Below are 26,004 nucleotides of genomic sequence, written 5' to 3'. Positions count from 1 at the left end.
CATGCGGTACTCCGGGCAGAAACACAGCTGATCGCAACGATCAGCTGTGTTTCTGTCCAGCAGGACGGGGGCCGCAAACCATTGCTATATGGGCCGCAGGTTGTGCAGCCCTGATCTAAAGGATAAAAATGCTATATCACAGTAGATATAAGGGGAAATGTATCTCTTAAGCAAATTTGCCTCTGACTAGAAGGTAGAAGAAACTTTTGACCTTCTGTGGTAGCTGAAGCACTTCCATTTAGTTAGAACCCCCACCCCTGGTTGTATATAGGTAACTAATACTAACCGGATGAATAACCTCTTTAAGGTGGGGAAGTCCCCTTCTTCTCCACCAGATTTCTACCGGACCCAGCAGACTGGCTGATAGGGAAATGTTTCCTTTCTTTCCACAATAATTTCATAAAGTGCAGTATTACTTTAATGTTTGTTGTTTAATTACATTTATAGTTTCTCTTCTGTATGTTAATACTTTATTTGCACTATATTTTCTGCTATAAATCACAGACAGTTGTATCTACGATGGTACGATATGCTCAACATGACAAATACGAAGTCGGTGACGAACTTCCCTAAATACCCAAATAAAGTTTTATCAGCTTCTTCTCTCCAGTCACAGGAAAGGCGCATCCTTATGAGTTTGTTGGATGAAACTTAAGGTAAGAAGCCTTGACAGCTCTTGTGACGTGCAGGAATCACATCCTTAATGTCTGTCAAATATCTATTACTTATTGCCATGGTGGGCACATATTTGCAGATTTTGGCAGCCAGTTAGAATTTTTTTTTAGGGGCAAGACATAAAGAACTTCCACATGAATATCTGATCACTGGACTGTTGACAGGTAATCTAATGGTGTCTTTACGATGAACCAGGTAAAGGATATAGGAGGAGGTTGATGCAGCTTTTCACAAATCTGTCGTAGTTGTACCGCTGTACAGCAATACAACGCAAGGCCAAAGTACAGAAATTCATTAGTCCGATGTGAACTTTTTCGTGTGGGTTTCTATTTGTGCGTCTCTTTACCTGTTCATCTCAGGACACCAGACAGTCAGTGGGTTCCTTGGGGAATAAGGTAACTTTTGGGGGTGCAAGACGGAGGAGCTCTGGCACTATACTATACTGTAACTCTCTCATGGCATGGCCGTGAGGTTATATCTACTTATTATAGCAAAGAGGCTGCAGATTTTCCATTGGGATTTATAGGCAGATCCAAAGCTTATTACAATAGCAGCAAAGTGAATGAGATTTCAACAAAACTCATCCATACATTGTGGAAAACCTCCCACACTAAGTAACCTGCAGTGTGAACTTAAGTGTACCTATATTTTGAAATATACTTAATTAAAAACTAATCTAACCAACCAACTTTATTTTCACTATATCTGCACCTGAAGTTCAGGTGCCTATAGCGCTTTGAAATCCATACACTCATACAACAGTGACCTGTCAACCGTGTCCTGGTGTATAGATTCCACTGGGGCCAGTGAGCACTGTACAGGCAGAAGCACACATCGCTGCTCCTGCCTGTGCCAGCTCCACTCTGCTAAAGCCTGGCATAGCACATCCTAAGCCGCAGCAGCAGCTAAAGCCTTGTGTCCATACTTGTCAGCGATGTGTTTGTATAGATTCCAAAGTGCTATAGGTGCCTAAACTTCGGGCGCCTATTTTGGAACTAAATAGTAAAAAAAAGAAAGTACAGGGGTCCCTCAAGATACAATGGCCTTAGGATACAATATTTTCAACATACAATGATCTTTCCTGGGCCATCATAAGTTGAAACTAGACTCAACATACAATGCCTCAGACTCAGATCCAACCAATCAAGGCCACTTCTCTGGTAAAATAGCTGGATTAGTTGCTAGTTACCAGCTATTCCTGACTGTTATATGTAAGGACTTGTTTTATCTGTCTTAGTTATCTGCTTATTTTTCTTAAATCTTAATTTTCTCTTATCTTGGATGACATTTTGGGGCTTTGGAACCAATTACTCAACTTATAATGGTTTCAACATACAATGGTCGAACTGGAACCAATTAATATTGTAACTTGATGGACCACTTTAAATTACAAATTCATTTTAGGACAGTTAGACTAGTTTTAATATGGTATGTATCAAAGTTTATGAACACTTTAGTCCACAGATTGTCAATATTTTCTATAGAATTTCACACATTTGTTCAGTCTGTGCAATGCATGCAGTCAAATCTGCCACACAATCCACATGTAAAACATGCAGCTTTGGATTCACTATTGAATTTGCAGCTAAATCTGTGTTGGCTTTTTTTCAATCAGGTGTGAACTTACCCTAATAGTGACTTGGTGGTGTAACAATCTCAGAGAAAGTTCCATGGTTGTAGGTGGTTTTATGTGCTTCATGTTCAGTGTCAGACTATGATCCATTGGGCCCATCAGTGCAAATGATTTTGAGGGCCCACCGTCAGTCTGATCTGTAGAAAACAGTGGCGACTGCTTTGGGGCCCAAACTCAGAAGGGGCCCAACCAGGAGGAGGACTAAAGATTTTATTGTCAGGACCCTCTCAACAGCATTATACAATGACATTATATACAGTTACACTGCAGGAAACAGACGGAGCGGTTGCCGGGCCTGGTCTGAGAAAGCGATCTTGACCAGCCGCAGGAGTGAGAGTGGAGAGATAGAAAGTGAAGGAATTCAGTTAGAGACTAGGACATGTCTTTTATCTGACACAGGCTGCATAGCTATGACTACATACCAAGCCAGCATTGATAGTCCTAGCGTGCAACTTTAATATGCGCACTGTGCATGTGAAGCTACTCATTGATGCAATGTGGCCCACTGTTTTTTTCTTTTGTTTTCTTTCTTCTGTATTTGGATTCTTCCTGTCCTTCCATAAGTTGTCTTCTTGCTTTACCCTCACTTTGTTTCCTCCAATCCATTGATGTACTGGAATGTGGTAATGTATTTCATACTGAAGTGCGGTTTATTTTCTCTTTACAGGGTTTTTCGAGTTAAAGACTTTGAGAAGAAACCCGTCAAAATTTTTACGTAATATATGAGCACTCATTATGTTCAGTAATGATTACTATGATGTAAATGGGATTTTGGCTTGTTTTTTAGGTCTGTGTCCTTTTCATAAAGGGCATCTATCAGCAGTCGGCTCTCTTTGGAACTGCTACGCCCGCTGCGATTTATTGACAGGGCCAGGCAGTGAAAACCTCATCATGCATTGCCCTGTCAATCAAATTGGAGAGGGCACAGCAATTACATTGAGCTGAGCTTCCGTGTTTAGCCTCTGAATACAAACAAGAAGCAGCAAGCAGATATCTTAAAATGGTGTAGCATTAAGATGCAAGGGCTGATGTATTATTGGGGCACATCAATAAAACTAGATGCTGACACTCTATTGCGGACATAGGATTTAGTTGTAGGGGTTCCCCAGAATACATTAGTAGGGAATCCCCCATGGTAAACAGGTTGGGAATTAGTGCCCTAGACACAATACCTCAATTAGACCAATGTCCATGACTTACTGTTTTTGAGAAAACATTTGCCTACTTACCACCTACTGGAGAAAGAAAACAGAACATATATAGAAAAAATACCAGATTAGCGCTTCTCTTATAAAAGGAGATTTTCAGGAGTATAGCTCCATCGCAGATCACTCCGGTGACCTGGATAAATGTTCTAAAAGCCTTACCATGGACATAATCAATCACTGCTCTTCATTGCTAGGATCTTTTCCTAAATCATTCACACTCGGGGGAAATAACAAAAGATATCCAGTAGTGAAGTACTGCCAATCCAAAACTGCAAAGGTTAAACACAAGATCAACCAGAAGGAAGCTGAATAGACATTCTGGCTGGGCACCCTTCAATGGTCAATCTTAAAGCCTATGTACACCTTTGGGGACAATTTTTTGTTATTATTGCGATGTTCTTATTTTGAGCTAAATTTTTTTATTTATTTTTTTCGTTTTTGAACCCCTTTCTCTGTGCAGCCTTGAGTTTCTCCAGTAGCAGGCTCTGAATTTTCACTCTGTTCCATCAGGCAGCTCAGCTGACGGGCTCCTTACAGTATCTCTGCTTTCTGACCTCTTAAACACTCATTATAGCTCAGTTCTGATCTTACTGATAAGAATGTGGCTTAAATAAGTGTTTATGCCCTTTTAGTAATTTAGAGATAAGGTTTATTAGATAGGCACAAAGTGAAAGTAACATTTACACAGCTAGACAGTTAACTCTTTGTGACAGAACGGCTCAATATTTTTGATAAAGACAAATTGATAAAATTATTTTTAGCCCACGATGAGTAAAATGCAATTTTAAAAAATTGCCGCTGAAGGTTAAATTTGATTTAAAATCTTCTTTGGTTTAAAGCGGTTGTCTCATCTCAGACAATGGGGGCATATCGCTAGGATATGTCCCCATTGTCTTATAGGTGCGGGTCCCACCTCTGGGACCCGCACCAATATCAAGAACGGAACCCTGAAAGTGGTGGAGGGCGCACTGGGCATGCAGCCGCCCTCTATTCATTTCTATGGGGCCGCTGAAAATAGCCAAGTGCTGGCTCGACTATTTCTGTCGGGCCCATAAAAGTGAACGGGAGCGCTGGCCGCGTAAGCTTGGTGCGCTCCCATTCACTACCATGGGGAGAGTGCTTGGTGGTGGCCGGACCAGAGTCCTCCTGCCACCTTTTTGCGAGGCTTCATTTAGGGTATAGGTGTGGATCCCAGCAGTGGAATCGGCACCAATAAGATAATGGAGCGCATAGCCTAGTGATATGCCCCCCTTGTCTGAGATGAGACAACCCCTTTCATGCAATACTAATTATTGTTTCAGTTTGTCCTCCATTACAATGTAATAGGTGTCTGATAGAGAGGAAATCCCAGATGATGTAGTTGAGAGGGTAACCCAAGGTGATGGATACAGTTTTTTTTAATTGCCTAAAAGCGGTATTTTTAAATGTTTAAATTAGACATTAGGTCTTAAAGGGGTTATCCGGAAATAGTTATTGATGACCAGCGGGAGTCTCCAACCCCGGAGACTCCCGCCGATCAGCTGTTAGAAGAGGTCGGGTGCTCAGTAAGTGCCGTCCCCTTCCTAGGCCATGTGACATCACCATACATGGGTCACATGACCTTGTTGCAGTCCAGTCCCATAAAAGTGGATAGGGCTGAGCTGCAATACCAAGTACAGCCACTGTACTATGACCAGCGCTATGCTTCAAAAGCTCCTGGGAGTCGGCTGTGCTCATCAGAGCTACGGGGAGCGCAGCGCCTCCCAGAAACAGCTAATCGGCAGGGGTGCTGGGACTCTGACCTCTACTGATCTGATAATGATGAGCTATCCTCTATCCTGAGGATAGGACATCACTATCATTTACCGGATAACCCCTTTGATGGTTTTAGAATTGTGTGAGGGGCTATATGCGATCTTGTGTTTTAAACTGGTGAATTTAATAAATCCAATGGCTTTCAGCTTTGGAGTGACAGTCCTTCACTATTGGATATCATTTCTTTTTTTTCCCCCTGAGTGTAAATGATTTAGGCATCGACATTGAAAAGTGTTGCTTCTAGCAACGAGGAGCAGTGTTTGATTACAGTGTAAATTTTAGAGGATTTATCCAGGACACTAAAGTGATCTGCGTGCAGCGCGAATATGGTATTTTATCTATGTGTGAAGAGGGCCTAATTCATGGTGATTCTGCAGCTCTCATATGTGAAGGACTAAAATAAAGACACTTGGGGTCATTTATTAAGACCTGCATTTTAGGCTTTGTCCGCCTAAGTTATGTAGTCGACTTGCTTAAATCTACACCAGCTCCCTTTTTGGCACAGATTTAACTCATTTTCTACACCAAAAACAGGCGTAGAAAATGATAAATAAGACAGGCCGGCCTGCCCCCCTCCCTTGACCACGCCACGCACCAACGCGGGGAAAAAGTCACAGATTCGACCTCAAATCCCCTTTGCGACCAAATCTGCGACAGAAGTACGCCAAAAAGTGTTCTACTTCAAATCATAAATGACCTCCTTTATTTTTCTTACATTTTAATGTTCAAGAAAAAGGGACATGCTCATCTAGCATATGTCCCCCTATTACCAGGGTATGCCCATAGCCAATATACTGTGATATAATGATCTTGTTAGTTACTATTCCACTGGCACTATTCAGACAATTCTGCTGCTCCTCCCCTCTGCAGACACTGCTGTATTGCTTATGGCAGCCTAGCTGATCCCTACATTCATTTTAGGTTGCTATGAACAACCTCCAGTCCATGTCTGCACTTTCTGTTCTACATGAGGGTCCCTCTCTTTCGCTACACTGCATAATCTGTCTGTCTCTGGATGTCGTGTACTATGTGAATGTATTGCTCCCTACAGAGGTACACAGCAGTGCAGGCAGTTGACTTCTGTGCGAGCAATGGAATGTGCGGAGGGGCAACATGGAGCAGAAATCAGAGTTGTCCCGCTGGACGATATTCTATTTTCAGCCTTCTTGTCTCACATACTGAAATAAGAATAAAATACAAAAATGTGTTATGAACGCCCTGGTTGTGCAGCACATGCAATCTTACCAGACTCCTTCTCTTTTTCAGATTTAATAGCCAACTGAGCAATTATATGTATTTTTTACCAGCTACGTGGGACCCCAAGCAAGAAGACTGCTTTGGCCATGGCTGCATGGGAATTGAACAAATAGATTTTTGCAACATTAAGGGACAAAGTGTGCATACATTATCCAGCTCTTATCTTTCTACACGACCAAGTGCCATTTCCATTCATCCCACTAGCAACCTGGTGGTTGCAGGGACATTGAATGGAGAAGTGTGTGTGTGGAAAAACGAACCAGATGTACCTGAAGAAGACTCCTTTTAAGAATCCCTTTCATAGGGAAACACGAGAGATGTATGTTACCTTTTTCCAGTAATGCAGATGCTTCATTTAATGGGTGTTCCGGTTGTTAGTGGTTATCCCCTATCCACAGGATAGGAGATGACTATTAGATCCGTGGGGGTCTTACCGCTGTGACCCCCACTGATCACGACAACAGTTGCACCGTACCCCCTGCACCCTTTCTGAAATGAAGGAGTGACTGGTCGCACATGCATGAGGCCGCTCCAGAATAATTTCTGTGGGAGTTCGGTAAATAGTGGAGCGCTGTATTTGGCTATCTCCAGAACGACCATAGAAATGAAAGGACCAGCCACACGCATGTGCGACCGGCTGCTCCGTTCATTGCAGGGGGTTTGGGGCTCCTGTTCTCATGATCAGTGGGGGTCCCAGCAGTAGGACTCCCACAGATCTAATAGTTATCCTCTATCCCGTGGATAGGGGATAACTTGCAATAGCCGGAATACCCATTTAATATTTCCAGTTTGTTCACTATTATGTCAGCCAATACTATCAGCACTCCTACTGTTTCATCTTCTATACCTACGTGTCTCCATAATTAAAGCGTAAAAACTCTGTAGTAAAATCCTGCAGTCATACTCTCTTCTATCTGTCCTCGACTACCAAAGTAATATACATGAAGGAAAGGTCAGATGGAAGGGTTTATGACTTTAAAGTCAGCTACACCTCGTTTGTTTGTAGTTTGTAACCATGGAGACACATAGCTTTGTATTGGAGCTGTGTACAAGACTACTTGTCATTTTTATTTTTGATGCATTACAGCAATGAAATAATTGCTTGCCACACAATTGGTTGCAGGGGGACATACCCTTTAATTTTTATGTTGTGTTGCTTTTAACTGTCTTATTTTTTTGTATGATAAATATACTTTATTATATGTAATATAACTGTGTACACTGAGTCCTGACTGACATACTGTGTTCTGGTGCAGTTTCTTTTCCCTACATCACAATACTGTACAGTGTTTGGTGAATGCAAATTAGTACTGCAGGTTCTGACCAGACACTGAATGAATCGGGTAATGATGAAATATATGAGCTAAGAAGCCTGCAGAATTATGAATGCAGCTCTGAGTCTTGTGATGTCCATATACAGTGGATATAAAAAGTCTACACACCTCTGTTAAAATGTCAGGTTTCTGTGCTGTAAAAAAATGAGACAAAGATAAATCATTTCAGACTTTTTTCCACCTTTAATGTGACCTATAAACTGTACCATTCAATTGAAAAACAAACTGAAATCTTATAACTGGGGATGTAGCTGTGTTCAGAATTAAGCAATCACATTCAAAATCATGTTAAATAGGAGTCAGCATACACCTGCCATCATTTAAAGTGCCTCTGATTAACCCCAAATAAAGTTCAGCAGCTCTAGGTGGTTTTTCCTGAAATTTTCATAGTCGCATCCCACAGCAAAAGCCATGGTCCACAGAGAGCTTCCAAAGCATCAGAGGGATCTCATTGTTAAAAGGTATCAGTCAGGAGAAGGGTACAAAAGAATTTCCAAGGCGTTAGATATACCATGGAACACAGTGAAGACAGTCATCATCAAGTGGAGAAAATGTGGCACTACAGTGACATTACCAAGAACTGGACGTCCCTCCAAAATTTATGAAAAGACGAGAAGAAAACTGGTCTGGGAGGCTACCAAGAGGCCTACAGCAACATTAAAGGAGCTGCAGGAATATCTGGCAAGTACTGGCTGTGTGGTACATGTGACAACAATCTCCCGTATTCTTCATATGTCTGGGCTATGGGGTAGAGTGGCAAGACAAAAGCCTTTTCTTATGAAGAAAAACATCCAAGCCAGGCTACATTTTGTAAAAACACATCTGAAGTCTCCCAAAAGCATGTGGAAAAAGGTGTTATGGTCTGATGAAACCAAGGTTGAACTTTTTGGCCATAATTCCAAAAGATATGTTTGGTGCAAAAACAACACTGCACATCACCAAAAGAACACAATACCCAAAGTGAAGCATGGTGGTGGCAGCATCATGCTTTGGGGCTGTTTTTCTTCAGCTGGAACTGGTGCCTTAGTTAAGCTAGAGGGAATTATGAACAGTTCCATATACCAGTCAATATTGGCACAAAACCTTCAGGCTTCTGCTAGAAAGCTGAACATGAAGAGGAACTTCATCTTTCAGTATGACAACGACCCAAAGCATACATCCAAATCAACAAAGAAAAGGCTTCACCAGAAGAAGATTAAAGTTTTAGAATGGCCCAGCCAGAGCCTACACCTGAATCTGTGGGGTGATCTGAAGAGGGCTGTGCACAGGAGATGCCCTCGCAATCTGACAGGTTTGGAGTGTTTTTGCAAAGAAGAGTGGGCAAATGTTGCCAAGTCAAAATGTGCCATGCTGATAGACTCATACCCAAAAAGACTGAGTGCTGTAATAAAATCAAAAAGGGCTTCAACTAAGTATTAGTTTAAGGGTGTGCACACTTATGCAACCATATTATTTTATTTTTATATTTTTTTCTTCCCTCTACCTAAAAGATTTCAGTTTCTTTTTTTTATTGAGTTGTACAGTTTATAGGTCACATTAAAGGTGTAAAAAGTTCTGAAATGATTTATCTTTGTCGCATTTTTTTTTACATCACAGAAACCTGACATTTTAACAGAGGTGTGTAGACTTTTTATATCCACTGTATGAGTTTCATGGGACCTGATTTTCCATGATAGGTTTTCAAAATGAGGGAATCTTTTTTCAGAGGTTCTTCCATTGTAAAACATTTGGAAGTTACTGCTGAAAGATATAGGGTCAGTTGCTCACCAGAAAGGTCATATTTATTCCATAAAATTAATTGTGCACTGGACCTTTAATGACGTCCAAACTGTGTAAAGTATTAAAGCACCTCTGTCAGCATGATCAACCCTATATTTTTATTTTATTTTTAAAGGCATACTGTCTGGTAGGGTTTATCATGCTGATTAGAACGATACTTTTCTTTCTTTAGTATGTTGAACCGCTGCAGAGATATCTCAGGGTTTTTTTTATATGCAAATGAGCAAGTTCGAGCATCAGAGGGTCAGGCTGAACCTTGGAGAACTGCTTTTGTAATGCCCCTCTGCTCTGCACACTCTGCCCTCCCCTTGATTGATAGGGCTCGACATCTTAATATTACATTGAGATACTGTTAAAGCTGGTCTTAAGCAGACCTCCAAGTTCTCCCCTGGTGCTCCAAATCAAGGTACCCCCAAGGGGTTAATATCCACGCGTGGCTGAGAGACTAGATGCTGACACATAGCTGGTCAAGATAATCTCTCTGTTTATTATAATGAGTTAAAGCTGTATATACATCTTCAGAAAAGGGCAGTCCTTTCTAAGGCCCATGCATTATTTCATTGGCTAAAAAGGAAGATATAAGAGAACACTTGGCTTCTGCGCAGTATGCACCAGCTCATAAACTTTTGAATATAAATATCTATGGGTCCGTGCCATGTTGTAATGGCGGTCTTCCTAACTTTAATACTACATACGTCATATGTGACACTTCAAAGGAGGTGCTTTTCTATAGGCAGTGAATATTATGTGTCTATGTATCATCCAGCTAAGTGATTGGTTTAGGCATTCTTCCACAGTGCATACATCTTCCTTGAAGCATCTATACAAAGAGGAGAAGACAAACACTGCCTACAGCACAGCTCTCTGCCACCCCCCCCCCCCCCCCCCCCAGTGTGGAAGCAAAAAGGGAAAAAGGGAGGCACTTGTGATAAGAAGTAGTTTGTGACTACTTCAGAAAAGTTAACTAGTTACAGTCCTAGAGATACATAACATAAAATGAAATTCACACATCTCTATCAGTCCCCCCTTGAATTTCATTCTTTCCCTAAACATCTGTCCCAATGCTCCACATCTTCTTCACCATTTTCCATGACAAGCCATTCCTAGTGAACAGCCTCCCATGACACTGGATTTGAGCATGGGGAAGTCAGATGATCTTTCCCTAACTTGTTTTGACGTCATCAGTGCTTCAGATTTTTCTGGATCGAAGTCTTCATACAATTCTCCCATCATCCTCTCCGGTATGGTCTCGTCAACTGCCTTGCTGAGTCAGGATCAGCAGTCACACAAGGTAAAACAAGAAACATCATCCTTTCAAGTCTCCAGACTCAACACTTTCTTGAAATGAGTCCAATTATGCTTTCCTTTGAGCTTCACTGTGTATGTGGTCTGCAACACTTGGAATGGACCATCAAACCAGGGTTTGAGGACTTTTCTAACGTGTCTTTTTACTACCACCCAATCTCCAGACACAAGTATTTTATCAAGATAGGGAAGTGAAGCAAAAACTGATCACATAATCTGTCAGACAACCATGTTGCATCTGGAGCTGCTGTGCGAAATACAATGCTATCCTGGGGGTGACCCGAAAAGGACCTTTATGGGACTAAGGCCTGTCTTACTGTTTGGGGTATACCTTACTCAAAAGAGGACTACCAGCAGGCACTGTTTATAACTTTTTGAATCTTTAACTTTAGTGTCCCATTCAGTTCCTTTTTCCTTACCCTACTGCTGCTTTGTGGATGGTACGAAGCATGTAAGGCCTGTTCTACACCCAAAACCTTCATCATCTCCTGCATCACTTCACCTTTCAATGGTCTCTGGTACCCCATACCTGCATACAACTTCGGCCATAATCTTCTTTGGGTATGCTTTTGGCCATCTTGAAAACAAGTCATTACACATCAATACATATACATGCCCACCTTGGGTAGTTGAAGGTAGTCTGCAAGCGTTGAATCAGATACAAAGGGCAAAATGTGTGTTTCTGGGGTACCTTAACCACCTCGCCCACATTGTCCTGGGCACAAATCATAGATCCTTGAGTATATCTAACTGCTACAGTGCTGAACCCTGGGGCGTACCATACGCTATGTACTAAATCACACATAGCAGTTTTTGTCTGGTGTGTCTGTCCATGGGTTGCCTGTGCCATCGTGAGGTAGAGGGACCTGGGAAGGCAGAGTTTCCCTTGGAACTGTATTAGGCCTTCGTCATTCGTAGTCCCCCCTTGTTCTATCCACTAGTCCCTTTTCTCCTTCCCCGCCTGGTTCTGTAAGACCTTCCAGGGAGACAGGAGGAGTTATTTCAGGGACCTGAACTGTGGCCACTAAGGCAGAGGTCTGCCTAGGCAATTTGGCAGCCATTTTCGCCGCCTGATCTGCCATGGCTTTTCCCTTTTAACTCCTCTGAGTCTGTTTTACAGTGACCCTTTGTTGTTCTCACAGCCACTCAAGTTAGTGACATGAGAGATTCCATCAGAGACCTCACTGCTTCCCCCATTTTCGATGGGTTTACCTGAAGTGGTCAGAAGTCTCTGGCTTTCCAAATGGGCCCATCCCAAAGGCATAACTGGAATCAGTGTAATGTTAGCTGTTTTTCCCTCTACATCGCTGCAAGCCAACTTCAGCATCTTTAGCTCCATTTCTTGAGCAGCGATATGTGGTGGTAAGGTGGACTGTTGTTTTTTTTAAAGAGTGTCATGTGTACCTGCCATCCTGGCCATACCTCGATCATCCACAAAGAGGCACATGATCTGGATTACCTAATGGCTGATTTACCACATCCCGCTATCTCTTGTGACATAATCTGCAAACAGTCGTGAGCCTCTTCCTCTGGGTCTGGAAGAAAAGTTTAAGTGCAGTGCCCTAACTCTTCCCTCCCCCCTTTTCCAGAGGCAACAGGGTGGCTGGATTCAAAGTATTACACCTTTTGGACAGAAACATTGTCAGGCAACAAATGGAAACACTGCATTCTCAAATAGCTGGCAACAAAAAGATTTTTGGGTTGTACTTTTCATAGAATAGGATAGAAGTAATATCACTGTCACTTTGTGGTTCAGGACTATCTCAGAGCTTTTATCAAGCACAGCTTGTACAACTACTACAGCTCTGATGCAGAAAGGGGCACCTCTGGCCACGGGGCCAAGTCTGGCTGAATAATATGCCACAGGGCGTTGTTGCTGGCCATGCAGTTGGGTGAGGACAGCTGGGGCATGGCCATTGACTTCTGTACAATATGTAAAAATATAATAATCTGATAGGCCCAGTGCGGGGAGCACAAATTTCCAGGTTTGGGCATAAAAGGCATCTACCACCTCATCAATAAGGTGGAAGGGACTAAAGGACAATCAATCATAAAGAGGCTGCATCAAACCTGTGTATCCAAGGTCTGCGTAAAAAACAGGGCCCAAAAATGTCCTCAGTGCATTCATGTTCTTTGCAAAGGGATGTCCTCCACAGCCTTCTTACATTCAGGGTTGAGATGTTTCACCCCTGGGAGGTAGCAGTAATTTCCCCCCCCCCCCCTCTCACCTTGCCGCCATGATCAGCTAAAAAAGGACAGGAGTAACATGGCTGCAGTATACATACTTGGTGAGTTCCAGGCTTCCTGCGGCAGTACCACCCAGGTATACTGTTTTCCCCTATGTCTGATCGCAAACAAATACCTGCTGTCTAGATGTAGTGGTACTGAAAAGAAAACACTTGCTGAATCAATCACAGTGGAGTGGGTTTGCTCTTCTCACCTTTCTTTTTCACAAGGTACAAAAAAAGTGCATGGTCCAGGGAGTTTTATCACTAATGGCCAACAAACAAAGTTCCTGTTCATTGAGGGCACCTGTAAGCTTCACAGTGCTGTTATCCTGATATGAGATACTAGCATGTAAGGTTAAAACATGTAAAGTAGAAATACCGGCTCACTATTTCTGCGGTTGAGATGTATCTGCGTGCTCGGTGTCTTGGTTTTTCAACCTCCTTGGACAGGTACAGAGAAATAATGGGAAGATTCAGACTCCAGCACTCACTTTTTTGAAGTGTCAAGTTCTCCGTCTTTATTTAGCAATTGTGCACAGACAATACAGGACTCAAATTCCCTCTGGTGTAGGCTGTTGACGCGTTTCGAAAGATTCTTATTCGTAACAGTGGTGTGCGTCTGGTGTTCTCAGGTATAAGTAGGAGCTCAAATGTGTGTAATTAGCGCTATAGTCACTCCCACCTATGACTATGCAGAGGGTGGGGAGAGAGAATAGTATGGGGCAATTAGAGTTCCTCCCTTTGCGCAACACATGTCTCTAATAGTTAGCACCTGGAGCATCAGAATCATTCCATTCGAATATCTGACATACAGAGATTTACATAAAGTTACTTTAAAAACAAGCTTGTTTCTATACATACAGATTAACTCTTCTAACATAATAAAAGTTGGTAACATACAGATAAAATAATAGAAAAATAGGAAAGAAGAGGGACAAATGCGGAAAAACTCTGCTACAAGTCTGCTGCGTTAGATAGGATCCATTCACATTATACTCGCGTTACTTCTCAATTTAATTTTTCAGAAAATGTTGCTGAATATTTTAATAGAAGATATACATAATTGTTCGGCATGCGTGCCATGAGGAAAAAAGGAAGGAAGGAAAAATATCAAGCAACATTTAATAAAAGTGCATAATTTCCCTTCTCAGATTTAAACCTTTTGGATATCTTGTTTCCAGTTTAAATATCCAAAAGGCCTCTCTCAGATTGACTTGATTTTTTATATCCCCTCCTCTAATAGAGGTTTTAACCTGTTCTATGGCATATGTTTTGAAATACTTGGGGCTACGATTATGTTTTTCAATAAAATGTCTTGCCACATTTGATATGTTGGTATAGGAGGGATTGTCTATATAGTTTAGGTGTTCCAAGATTCGGTTTTTGAATTTTCTTATAGTACACCCTATATACATTTTGTCACATTGTTCACACCAGATCACATAAACTACTGCTTTTGTATTGCAGTTGATATAAGACTTGATATTAGGAGTCTGTGTGTGATCTGTGTTACAAAAGGTTTTTGTATTTTGTACATAATTACAGGTGCGGCAACGCTGGCTACCGCAGCGTGTGAACCCCTTGTATGTCAACCATGTATCTGTTTGTGGGCAAATTTCCCGTACAAACATGGACGGGGACAAAGAATTTCCTATTGTTTGAGGTCTTTACAAAATACAAAAACCTTTTGTAAAACAGATCACACACAGACTCATAATATCAAGTCTTATATCAACTGCAATACAAAAGCAGTAGTTTATGTAATCTGGTGTGAACAGTGTGACAAAATGTATATAGGGTGTACTATAAGAAAATTCAAAAACCGAATCTTGGAACACCTAAACTATATAGACAATCCCTCCTATACCAACATATCAAATGTGGCAAGACATTTTATTGAAAAACATAATCGTAGCCCCAAGTATTTCAAAACATATGCCATAGAACAGGTTAAAACCTCTATTAGAGGAGGGGATATAAAACATCAAGTCAATCTGAGAGAGCCCTTTTGGATATTTAAACTGGAAACAAGATATCCAAAAGGTTTAAATCTAAGAAGGGAAATTATGCACTTTTATTAAATGTTGCTTGATATTTTTCCTTCCTTCCTTTTTTCCTCATGGCACGCATGCCGAACAATTATGTATATCTTCTATTAAAATATTCAGCAATATTTTCAGAAAATTAAATTGAGAAGTAACGCGAGTATAATGTGAATGGATACCTATCTAACGCAGCAGACTTGTTAGCAGAGTTTTTTTCCGCATTTGTCCCTCTTCTTTTCCTATTTTTCTATTATTTTATCTGTATGTTACACAACTTTTATTATGTTAGAAGAGTTAATCTGTATGTATAGAAACAAGCTTGTTTTTAAAGTAACTTTATGTAAATCTCTGTATGTCAGATATTCAAATGGAATGATTCTGATGCTCCAGGTGATAACTATTAGAGACATGTGTTGCGCAAAGGGGAGGAACTCTAATTGCCCCATACTATTCTCTCTCCCCACCCTCTGCATAGTCATAGGTGGGAGTGACTATAGCGCTAATTACACACATTTGAGCTCCTACTTATACCTGAGAACACCAGACGCACACCACTGTTACGAATAAGAATCTTTCGAAACGCGTCAACAGCCTACACCAGAGAGAATTTGAGTCCTGTATTGTCTGTGCACAATTGCTAAATAAAGACGGAGAACTTGACACTTCAAAAAAGTGAGTGCTGGAGTCTGAATCTTCCCATTATTTATACTAGCATGTACTTTTGCAAGCAAATGTGTAGCCAGAAGGCAACAAGGGGCGTTATCGCTGACAGCAAACGGGCAAGCACTTCTTGGTTAAGGGCAAATCTAATACGAATGGGTTTTGTTAAAAAGGGGAGTGTACTACTTTACCATCCACTTCTACTCAAAGGCGGGTGTCCTTGGAGATTAAATCAGGGGAGGACATGTTTGCTGTGCACAATTGTCTTGGCTGCTCCAGTATCAATAAAAAAAAACAGGACTACTTCTGTATCACCCAGAGTGAGGGATATCATTGGGGTCGGACTTGAAGCTGCTAAAATGTTTTAAAGCACAGCCAATACTGGATTGCCTATTTCCTAATCTTGATCTAACTTTTCCCTCTCATCTGTCTTTGTGTTGTCCTTATGACAAAAAAATGGGTGTCTGTGGGGACGGACAGTGATCCGGGCATGGTCAACACAGAATACAATCCTCTTGTGTGGTGTGGACAAGGAGTACCACACACAGCACAACTCTCTCTCTCTTCTGGTTTCTGGGTCCCACATACTCTGCAGGTCCATCTCCCAGAACCATTATAGGGTGGCAAACTTGCTTTTTCCTCACTTCAATGAGCCGTTTGGCATCAGGGCTGGGACAATGCCAAAGGAACACTACCTGTGGTTGGCACCACTGAACCACCAATGCTGTTTTATGTTACTCTGCATTTTGGCTTACAGAAGTATCCAGCTTTTCCTAATGTGAAATGTTAATAGACTGAAACACAGGACTTCTCATCTTTCATTGGGGTGTCTTGTGTCTAGGGGATGGGCACAAGGGCTGTCGTATGTAACATCCACCCTGTCCTCCTCCCTCTCCTCTGAGTCATCTAAGTCCACCACTTTCAGTCGGACGGTGTGATCTTCCCTCTGTCCTTCAGTATTGTCTTAGCTGTTCATGAGGATAGATCGCTGATGTTAGCCAAAATATTTAACATATAACATTCAAACGTTTAAACGAACAGGTCTGACAATACAGACATGAACACATGAAGGGCCCATAAGAACGTTTCATGAACTTCGATTAAAAATGTAGAGCTCAATCAACATTTTTGGCACCAATAAATCCCCAAATCTTCTAAGAAAAATAAAATAAAGTCCCCAATGCGCATATTATATAAAGACAAATATCATACTCCATACATATTCTCATTTTCATTTATTCATTTTCACGAACGTCTCATAACCACGCTCTTATACATGATGTACGGATTGCGCACACAGCTCAGCTAAGTTTTCTTCAGCCTTCACTTCACACATACTCAGCTCAACTACAACTCAAAGCCACACCCATTCACATTCCACTGAATCATTTATGGCTTCCATCCCAGCCACACAGTTTTCTTTGTTTCATCATAAAACTTGCAGCACAAACAAACACAGCTTTCCTGAAAACAGACACACCACACCCAGAATTGCTGATGATCTTTGTTGTTGTTCTGCCTTGTTTTCCAACGTCTTCTGGTCTTAATTTGTGATTAATCAAAATCTTATAACAAGACAGTATAAAGTTATAATCATACAATAATTTTTGTTAAGGGTAAACTACTTGGGAAAGAAGAAAGAAAATTATTAAGCAATCTTTACCTTCATCTTATAAAAGATTATGACATTACTTTACTTTCTTGTCGATGAAGAGGTGGGACGACGAATCCCTCGAATCTTGTGGGATTCGTGGACTCGAATCCCAACATAATTTAGTGAAATTAGAATCCCAATATCTGCCGCCATGCCGCACAGCGCGGTGGGCGGGTTTATCAATAGAGGGAGGAGGGGCTGGGGTCCGGCATTTGGATTAGGAATGACAGTGGGGACCGGTGCAGTTTCTGTATTTTAATGCACCAGCCCCGCTCACTGTAGTATAAACTTATCTAACCTGCATTGTTAAGATATAATAATTATGTGTAATCCTTCTGTATTACTTACAACATTAAGTTCCGTAGCAGGGAGGAGGCAGGGCGGGCGGCGCATCACTCACTACGTCATGCGCCTGCGCCGCCCACTTTATGAATGAAGCAGGCAGCACGGGTGCGTGACGTAGTTAGTGACGCGCCGCCCGCCCATCCTCCCGTCCTGCCTCCTCCCTCCTCTCTGCTACGGAACTTAATGTTGTAAGTAATACAGATGAATTACGCATGATTATTATATCTTAACAATGCAGGTTAGATAAGATTATACTACAGTCCGCGGGGCCGGTGCATTAGAATACAGGGACTGCACCGGTCCCCGCTGTCATTCCTAATCCAGACGCCAGGCCCCTGCCCCTGTATTGGGGGTCATTCACACTGCAGGGATACTGTTATGGGGGGGATCTGTGGATGGCACATAGCATAAGATGCTATATATGTGTCATCCACAGATCCCCCCCCATCACAGTGCCATCCAGAGATCATCATAACTGTGCCAACCAGAGATCCCCCCCCATAACAGTGCCATCCACAGATCCCCCCATAACAGTGCCATCCACAGATTCCCCCCATAGCAGTGTCATCCACAGATCCCCCCATAAGTGTTTCGATCACTTTGTTTCTTACACCGTTCACACAATTCTTATGTACAGGATCCATAGGATTCGAGATTCAAAAGATTCAATATATTCGAGAACCTTTTCGGATTCGAAAAAAATTGGATTCCTCCCACCTCTAGTTTTTTCTTTCGATAATTTTTATCAAAATTATCTTTGCAGAATCATGTTTTACCATAAAACAAATATTACAGAAATACTGTTCACTAACTAACTTAAAGGGGTTATCCAAGACTATAAAAAGCTCCCCAATGCTTCTTTCTCCCCGTGTACGGGGGGGTTTGTTAACAGCAGCCAATGGCAGGCGGTGACGAGCGCCCTAGCATTGCGGGTGACGCCAAGGTGGCTGGTCCATGTCCCTGTTTTCATACACGCCAGGGGAGAAGCAGCAGCGGCGGTGCAGGGAGCCAGGTAAGTATATTCAGTGCGAGGGGCCCGGCATATGGGGGACATTTTTATAGTCTTGGATAATGCCTTTAAAATTCAACGTTCTTTTCTATAGAGTAGTGGGTAAGGCTGCTACATTTTATGCAGAAGGTTCATTGGTTCAATTCCCATTTTTATATGAAATATTTTTTTTATGCTTAGAAAGCTAATACATATTACTATATTATTCTCAAACATAATATTAAATATATAATACTATTTATTACTGAAAGGAAGGGGGAAAATTTATTTTTATTTTCACTGCTTACTAATTACCATAATGTGTTTTCTGTATTATATTGTACAGGTTATTGTTGATTACTGGAATACCAAATACTGTTCTCTGATATGTAATATTAACCACTTAAGGACCACAGGTTTATACCCCCCTAGTGACCAGGCCCTTTTTTACAAATCGGCACTCCACAACTTTAACGGTTTATTGCTCGGTCATGCAACTTACCACCCAAATGAATTTTACCTCCTTTTCTTCTCACTAATAGAGCTTTCATTTGCTGGTATTTCATTGCTGCTGACATTTTTACTTTTTTTGTTATTAATCGAAATTTACCGAAATTTTAGCAAAAAAATGACATTTTTCACTTTCAGTTGTAATTTTTTTTTAAAAAAAGACTACATTTCTATATAAATTTTTCTCAAAATTTATTGTTCTACATGTCTTTCATAAAAAAAAAATGTTTGGGTAAAAGTTATAGCGTTTACAAACTATGGTACAAAAATGTGATTTTCCGCTTTTTGAAGCAGCTCTGACTTTCTGAGCACCTGTCATGTTTCCTGAGGTTCTACAATGCCCAGACAGAAGAAAAACCCCACAAATGACCCCATTTCGGAAAGTAGACACCCCAATGTATTAGCTGATGGGCATAGTGAGTTCATAGAACTTTTTATTTTTTGTCACAAGTTAGCGGAAAATGATGATTTTTTTTATTTTTTACTTTTTTCCTTACAAAGTCTCATATTCCACTAACTTGTGGCAAAAAATAAAAACTTCCATGAACTCACTATGCCCATCATGAAATACCTTGGGGTGTCTTCTTTCCAAAATGGGGTCACTTGTGGGGTATTTATACTGCCCTGGCATTTTTGGGGCCCTAATGCGTGAGAAGTAGTTTGAAATCAAAATGTGTAAAAAATGCCCTGTGAAATCCTAAAGGTGCTCTTTGGAATGTGGGCCCCTTTGCCCACCTAGGCTGCAAAAAAGTGTCACACATGTGGTATCGCCGTACTCAGGAGAAGTTGGGCAATGTGTTTTGGGGTGTCTTTTTACATATACCCATGCTGGGCGAGAGAAATATCTCTCTTTTTCCATTTTTTTATACAAAGTTGTAATTTGACAGAGATATTTATCTCACCCAGCACTCAGAAACAGACTCCATGAGGGTGATATGAGGGCCCGACGTCCACAGGTGGGGGTTGTGCTTACAGCCCAACACCGTGCAGGACGTTTGGCATTTGCCAGAGAACACCAAGATTGGCAAATTCGCCACTGGCGCCCTGTGCTCTTCACAGATGAAAGCAGGTTCACACTGAGCACATGTGACAGACGTGACAGAGTCTGGAGACGCCGTGGAGAATGTTCTGCTGCCTGCAACATCCTCCAGCATGACCGGTTTGGCATTGGGTCAGTAATGGTGTGGGGTGGCATTTCTTTGGAGGGCCGCACAACCCTCCATGTGCTCGCCAGAGGTAACCTGATTGCCATTAGGTACCGAGATGAGATCCTCAGACCCCTTGTGAGACCATATGCTGGTGCGGTTGTCCCTGGGTTCCTCCTAATGCAAGACAATGCTAGACCTCAAGTGGCTGGAGTGTGTCAGCAGTTCCTGCAAGATGAAGGCATTGATGCTATGGACTGGCCCGCCCGTTCCCCAGACCTGAATCCAATTGAGCACATCTGGGACATCATGTATCGCTCTATCCACCAACGTCACGTTGCACCACAGACTGTCCAGGAGTTGGCAGATGCTTTAGTCCAGGTCTGGGAGGAGATCCCTCAGGAGACCGTCCGACACCTCATCAGGAGCATGCACAGGCGTTGTAGGGAGGTCTTACAGGCATGTGGAGGCCACACACACTACTGAGCCTCATTTTGACTTGTTTTAAGGACATTACATCAAAGTTGGATCAGCCTGTAGTGTGTTTTTCCACTTTAATTTTGAGTGTGACTCCAAATGCAGACCTCCATGGGTTGAAAAATTTGATTTCCATTTTTTATTTTTGTGTGATTTTGTTGTCAGCACATTCAACTATGTAAAGAACAAAGTATTTCAGAAGAATATTTAATTAAATCAGATCTAGGATGTGTTATTTTTGTGTTCCCTTTATTTTTTTGAGCAGTGTATATATATATAGAAACATAGAACTTTATACTTTTATAAAGATCTAATGACATTTTTCTTTTTTAACAAAAAAAAAAAGCAGATGCTGATCAGGCACTTATCGGTCACAGCTCACACGCAGAAAAAGTGGTGCAGAGCTGAGAAACGGTTGGATTTAAAAAAAAAAGTTAATTCAGCTATTCCAGATGTTATTTCTTCTTTTCAGCAGGAAAGGGGTTAAAACAGCGCTGGCAGGGGACCAAAAACACTGGTGTCACCTGCCTGACCTAGGAGGAGACAGGTGCTGACTTGTTCAGCACCGGTCACCTCCAGATGACACCCCCGCAGCTCCGTGTCGCAGCCGGAGCTGCGATGCGCATGCCTGTGGAATCCGGCCAATAGCAGCGATCGGAGCTGCAAGGGGGTGGAAATACCTCCCGCAGCCCTTAGTTAATATGACTGCCTGCTCGGCAGAGCAGCCATCGCACCCCGGTTCCCGAGTGATTATGCCCGGGAGCTCGTCGCGCCGTAGTAGTACGCTGGGCAGTATGTCACATCCCGCTGCGCCGAACTATTACGGCGCTGGTCGAGAAGGGGTTAAGCATATTACAAAAACACATTTATTGTAATGGTTTTTGCTGCAGTATTTTTTCAGCAACATTAACTTTGCAGAAACCTGTAACTTAAAAAAAGAAAAGCTGGAAAATAAAAGTTCTATTTTTCTGCCAAAAGTTTTGATAAATATAATATTCTCATCATGGTATTTCTATAACCTGGGGGGACGTCTTCTGCCTTCCATATAGATGGGTCTCAGGTTCAAATCCCAAAAGAGACTTTTATAAATTTGTTTCTTCAGTTAATTTTCTTCCCCCTCATTTAACACATAATAAAAGTTGATAGATATTAAAATCATATGTGTATGGCAAAATGACCTGGTGCAAAAAAAAAAAAGGATGAATGTGAGAACTTACCTACTTGCTCATTTGCATATAAATAAAAACGCATATGTCTTTACATCTAACATACAGACAAAAGAAAGGTATTCTTTTAATCAGCACGATCAATCCCACCAGATGGTGTGGGAGATTTAGGCCTCTTTCACACGGGCGAGATTTCCGCAAGGGTGCAATGCGTGACGTGAACGCATTGCACCCGCACTGAATCCGGACCCATTCATTTCTATGGGGCTGTGCACATGAGCGGTGATTTTCACACATCACTTGTGCGTTGCGTGAAAATCGCAGCATGTTCTATATTCTGCGTTTCCCTTACGTCCTAACCAGTGGCACAAATGGGGTATTCTGCCCCTGTGGACTGGTTAGGACAGGTGGAAGTTTAATGAAACAATAAAAAAAAAAAACACTGGCATGCACACGCCCTCCCTGCCCCCAATAAAGAGGGGTGTGACCCTCAAACCCATGTGTTTTTTTCTGTCCTGCGGACAGGACGGGACGGGTGGTGCACTCCTCCATCCCTGCGGTGGAGAGAGTGTCTTTCCCCTTTTTTATTTAATCCCTTGGGAACTGGGCCGCTCCTCCGATGCGGCCTGAGGATGTCCTCCGGCCTTAAGCTGTTGTTGGCTCCCTTGTACAGAGCCCTGCCACTGTGGGGCTTACCTCATTTACGGAGCTGGAGCGGCGGTGGCGGCGTCCCGCATGTTCGGCTGGGCGCCGCCATCCTGCGTAAGTGACGTCAGGTGACGTCACTTCCGGGTTTCGCTCCGGCCGATCGGATCGTTGGCCGGAGGTGTATTTTGATGTTATAGGGCCGTGGGGGGCCTTTAAATGTTTCAGGGTCCCTCTCTGGGTCCATAATATAGAGTTTTTTCTTTTAGTTTTAGAGATATAAACTTAGAGGTTTACCCCGCCCCTTTTGTGGGCGGGGCTTTCTTTTTGGCGCCAACAACCCTATTTAAACTGGATGAAGCTCCAGGTTCAGTCTCCTGGAGCGCAGCTTGCTGTTAACCTTGAGTGTGGTTTGGTGCTAGAGTGTTTGCTAACCTCTGTGTGCTGAAAATCTTCTTTTGACTTATTATAAGAGCTTGCTAGGATCTTCTGGGTAAAGATCCTGAAGCTTGCGATTAAGCTCTGTTTTCTTGAATTTTGCTAAATTCATGTCTCTTTTAATTTTCAGCCATGTCGTCTACCGGTGACGGTGAGCGAGAGCCCAGCAGGAAGTCTGCGGGCAAAAGGCGCCACCTGCAGTGCCATGACTGTCAGATCGTCCTGGAGGACTCTTACGATTTCTCCCGGTGCCCATCCTGTAGGGCCAAGACACTCCCCCAGCTGGAGCCATCTGTCCACGACGTGGTCGATTGGGTGAAGGGGTACATGGAGTCCAACATGAGCCAGGTCAACGCCTCCATACAGGAGCTGAAGAGTACCCTGGTCTCCAAACGTCATCGTCCCTCCTCCCCCCATCGTGCGATGGAGGTCTCGGGGGGTCAGGAGGCGAGAGAGGGTTCAGCCTCTTCCTTCTCGGATGAGAAGGATGGATTCGCATATTTTTTTCCGCTGGAGAAGGCCCAGCGGCTACTAAAATCCGTCCGGTCGGGGGACCAGGACGTTGATCCGGGGGAAGCCTCATCCTCTGCCTCTAGGGGGCCTAGGGCCTTTAAAGCAGATGATTCTCTCCTGTCTCTGATGAAAACAGAGTGGAGAAAGCCAGAGAAAGGTCCAGTGTTGACCAAAAGGTTCAAGGCTGTGTTTCCGGTTAAAGAGGATCAGGTATCGTCCTGGGGGCCTGTGGACATGGCGATCGCAAAATTATCCAGAAGGACCCTGATCCCTTCAGACGACGGGTCAAGTTTGCTGGACCCAATGGACCGGAAGGCGGACTGCGCCCTTAGGCACGCTTATTCCTCGGCCTCCGCCTCAGTCGCAATTTCCTCGTCCGAAGTGGCGAATTTTCTAAAATCTAGATTTTCCCAAATCCAGTCTGACCTGGACCAAGGGGTCTCTAGGGACGACATTCTGGCCTCATGTAAGACGGCCAGCCTTGCCATTGACTTCTTGTGTGACGCAGCTCCACAACAATTGAAGCTGGCATCCAAGTCCATGGCTCTTTCAACCGCGGGCAGGCGTCCGCTTTGGTTGAAACCTTGGAAGGCCGATACGACCTCAAAACATAACCTCTGTGCCATGGCATATGAACCCGGCAAACTTTTTGGTGCAGAGCTTGACCACATAATGGAGGGGCTGTTGGACAAGAAGGGCAAGTCCCTTCCCCAGCAGTCCTTTCGTGGTCGGGGCAAGGGGTATAGTTCCAGAGCGGAACCGCAACCCAGACCCCAGAGGAATTGGGGTTCCCGTAGAGGAGGGAGATCCTCTCGGGGTTCTAGACCCCCCAAGAAGTGCTCGGCGCTCTGATTGCGGGCCTCCTTGAGGCTCTTGGTATTTAGCCGGTCTGACTGGAGATCTCGGGCTCCCTTCTCCCCACATTCCCGTAGGCGGTCGCCTACAGCACTTCCTACCTTGTTGGCAGGATCATATCCAGGACAGTTGGGTCCTGCGTGTAATTTCTCAGGGCTACCTTGTAGACTTGAGCAGTTTGCCTCTGGACAAGTTTGTCCAAACAAGGCTTCTTCCCAGCAACAAGCAGAAGATTCTAGAAAGTTACGTGCTAGAATACTTCCAGAAGGGGGCCTTAGAAGAGGTTCCTCTCCAAGAGAGGGGAACAGGTATCTACTCCCCAGTTTTCCTGGTACCCAAGAGTACCGGTGGTTGGAGGATGATTATAGATCTGAGGTTCTTCAACCGTTTCATAAAACAGAAGAAGTTCCGTATGGAAACTATCCAGTCAGTGACCAATCTTCTTATGCCGGGAGATTTCTTGGCAACCTTAGACCTCAAGGATGCTTATCTCCATATTCCCATCCATCCTTGGTCCAGAAGATTCTTAAGGATCGCGGTAAACATCGGACGGGGGTCCTAAAACATTTTCAGTTTGTGGCCCTCCCGTTTGGGATTTCTTCAGCCCCACACACTTTCACCAAAGTAGTGGTCTCTGTGGTGGCCGCACTAAGGCTTCAGGGCCTGAGCATAGTTCCATACCTGGACGACTGGCTCCTCAGAGCTCCTTCCCAAGCGATCCTGTCCCAACACATCCAACAGGCTGTTACATTCCTACATCAGTTAGGATGGATAATCAATTGGGACAAATCCCAACTTCAACCAGCCACCTCGGTAAGGTTCCTGGGGTTCATGGTGGATTCAGTCAGGATGACAATTCATCTCACTCCCGAAAGAAGGCAATCCGTGCAACAGACAGCCCGTTCTCTCTCTGTACCAAAACAGGTAACGATTCGAAAGTGGATGAGGATGTTGGGACTAATGTCTTCAACCGCAGAGGCGGTACCTTGGGCATTATGGCACTTACATCCGCTCCAGTCGGAAGTATTAGCCAAGTGGAATCACAGTCCGGCGGGACTCAATTCCGTGCTCTCCCTGCCTTACAAAGTCCGATCCTCTCTGAGGTGGTGGTCCCACCTCACGGACGGCAAGTCCCTGATCCAGCCCTTTTGGATCATACTTACTTCAGACGCATCCCTAGTAGGCTGGGGTGCGCATCTTCAGGACAAGACAGTCCAGGGAACTTGGACACCTCAGGAGAGGTTATTGTCATTGAATCTCCTGGAGATCAGAGCAATCAGACTAGCTCTTCTTCATTTTGCTCCCGTCATTCGAGGGAAGGCAGTGAAGGTACAGTCAGACAGCATGACC

General features: G+C 43.2%; 1 protein-coding gene across 1 annotated transcript in view; it reads left to right on the top strand.

The window, feature by feature from the left end:
- WDR76 (WD repeat domain 76) overlaps nt 1-25,184 on the top strand; it is a 140,738-nt gene extending 115,554 nt beyond the window's left edge. The window contains 4 exon segments of the mRNA XM_040415662.1: nt 23,417-23,662; nt 23,936-24,265; nt 24,732-24,962; nt 25,174-25,184. Coding sequence (XP_040271596.1) covers nt 23,417-23,662; nt 23,936-24,265; nt 24,732-24,962; nt 25,174-25,184 — 818 coding nt within the window.
- Nucleotides 25,185-26,004: the final 820 nt, after the last annotated feature.

Source organism: Bufo bufo, chromosome 1, assembly GCF_905171765.1.
Source record: "Bufo bufo chromosome 1, aBufBuf1.1, whole genome shotgun sequence".
Classification (NCBI taxonomy): Eukaryota; Metazoa; Chordata; class Amphibia; order Anura; family Bufonidae; genus Bufo; species Bufo bufo.
The sequence above is the reverse complement of the archived record's forward strand: the minus strand, read 5'-3'. Positions and strand labels throughout refer to the sequence as shown.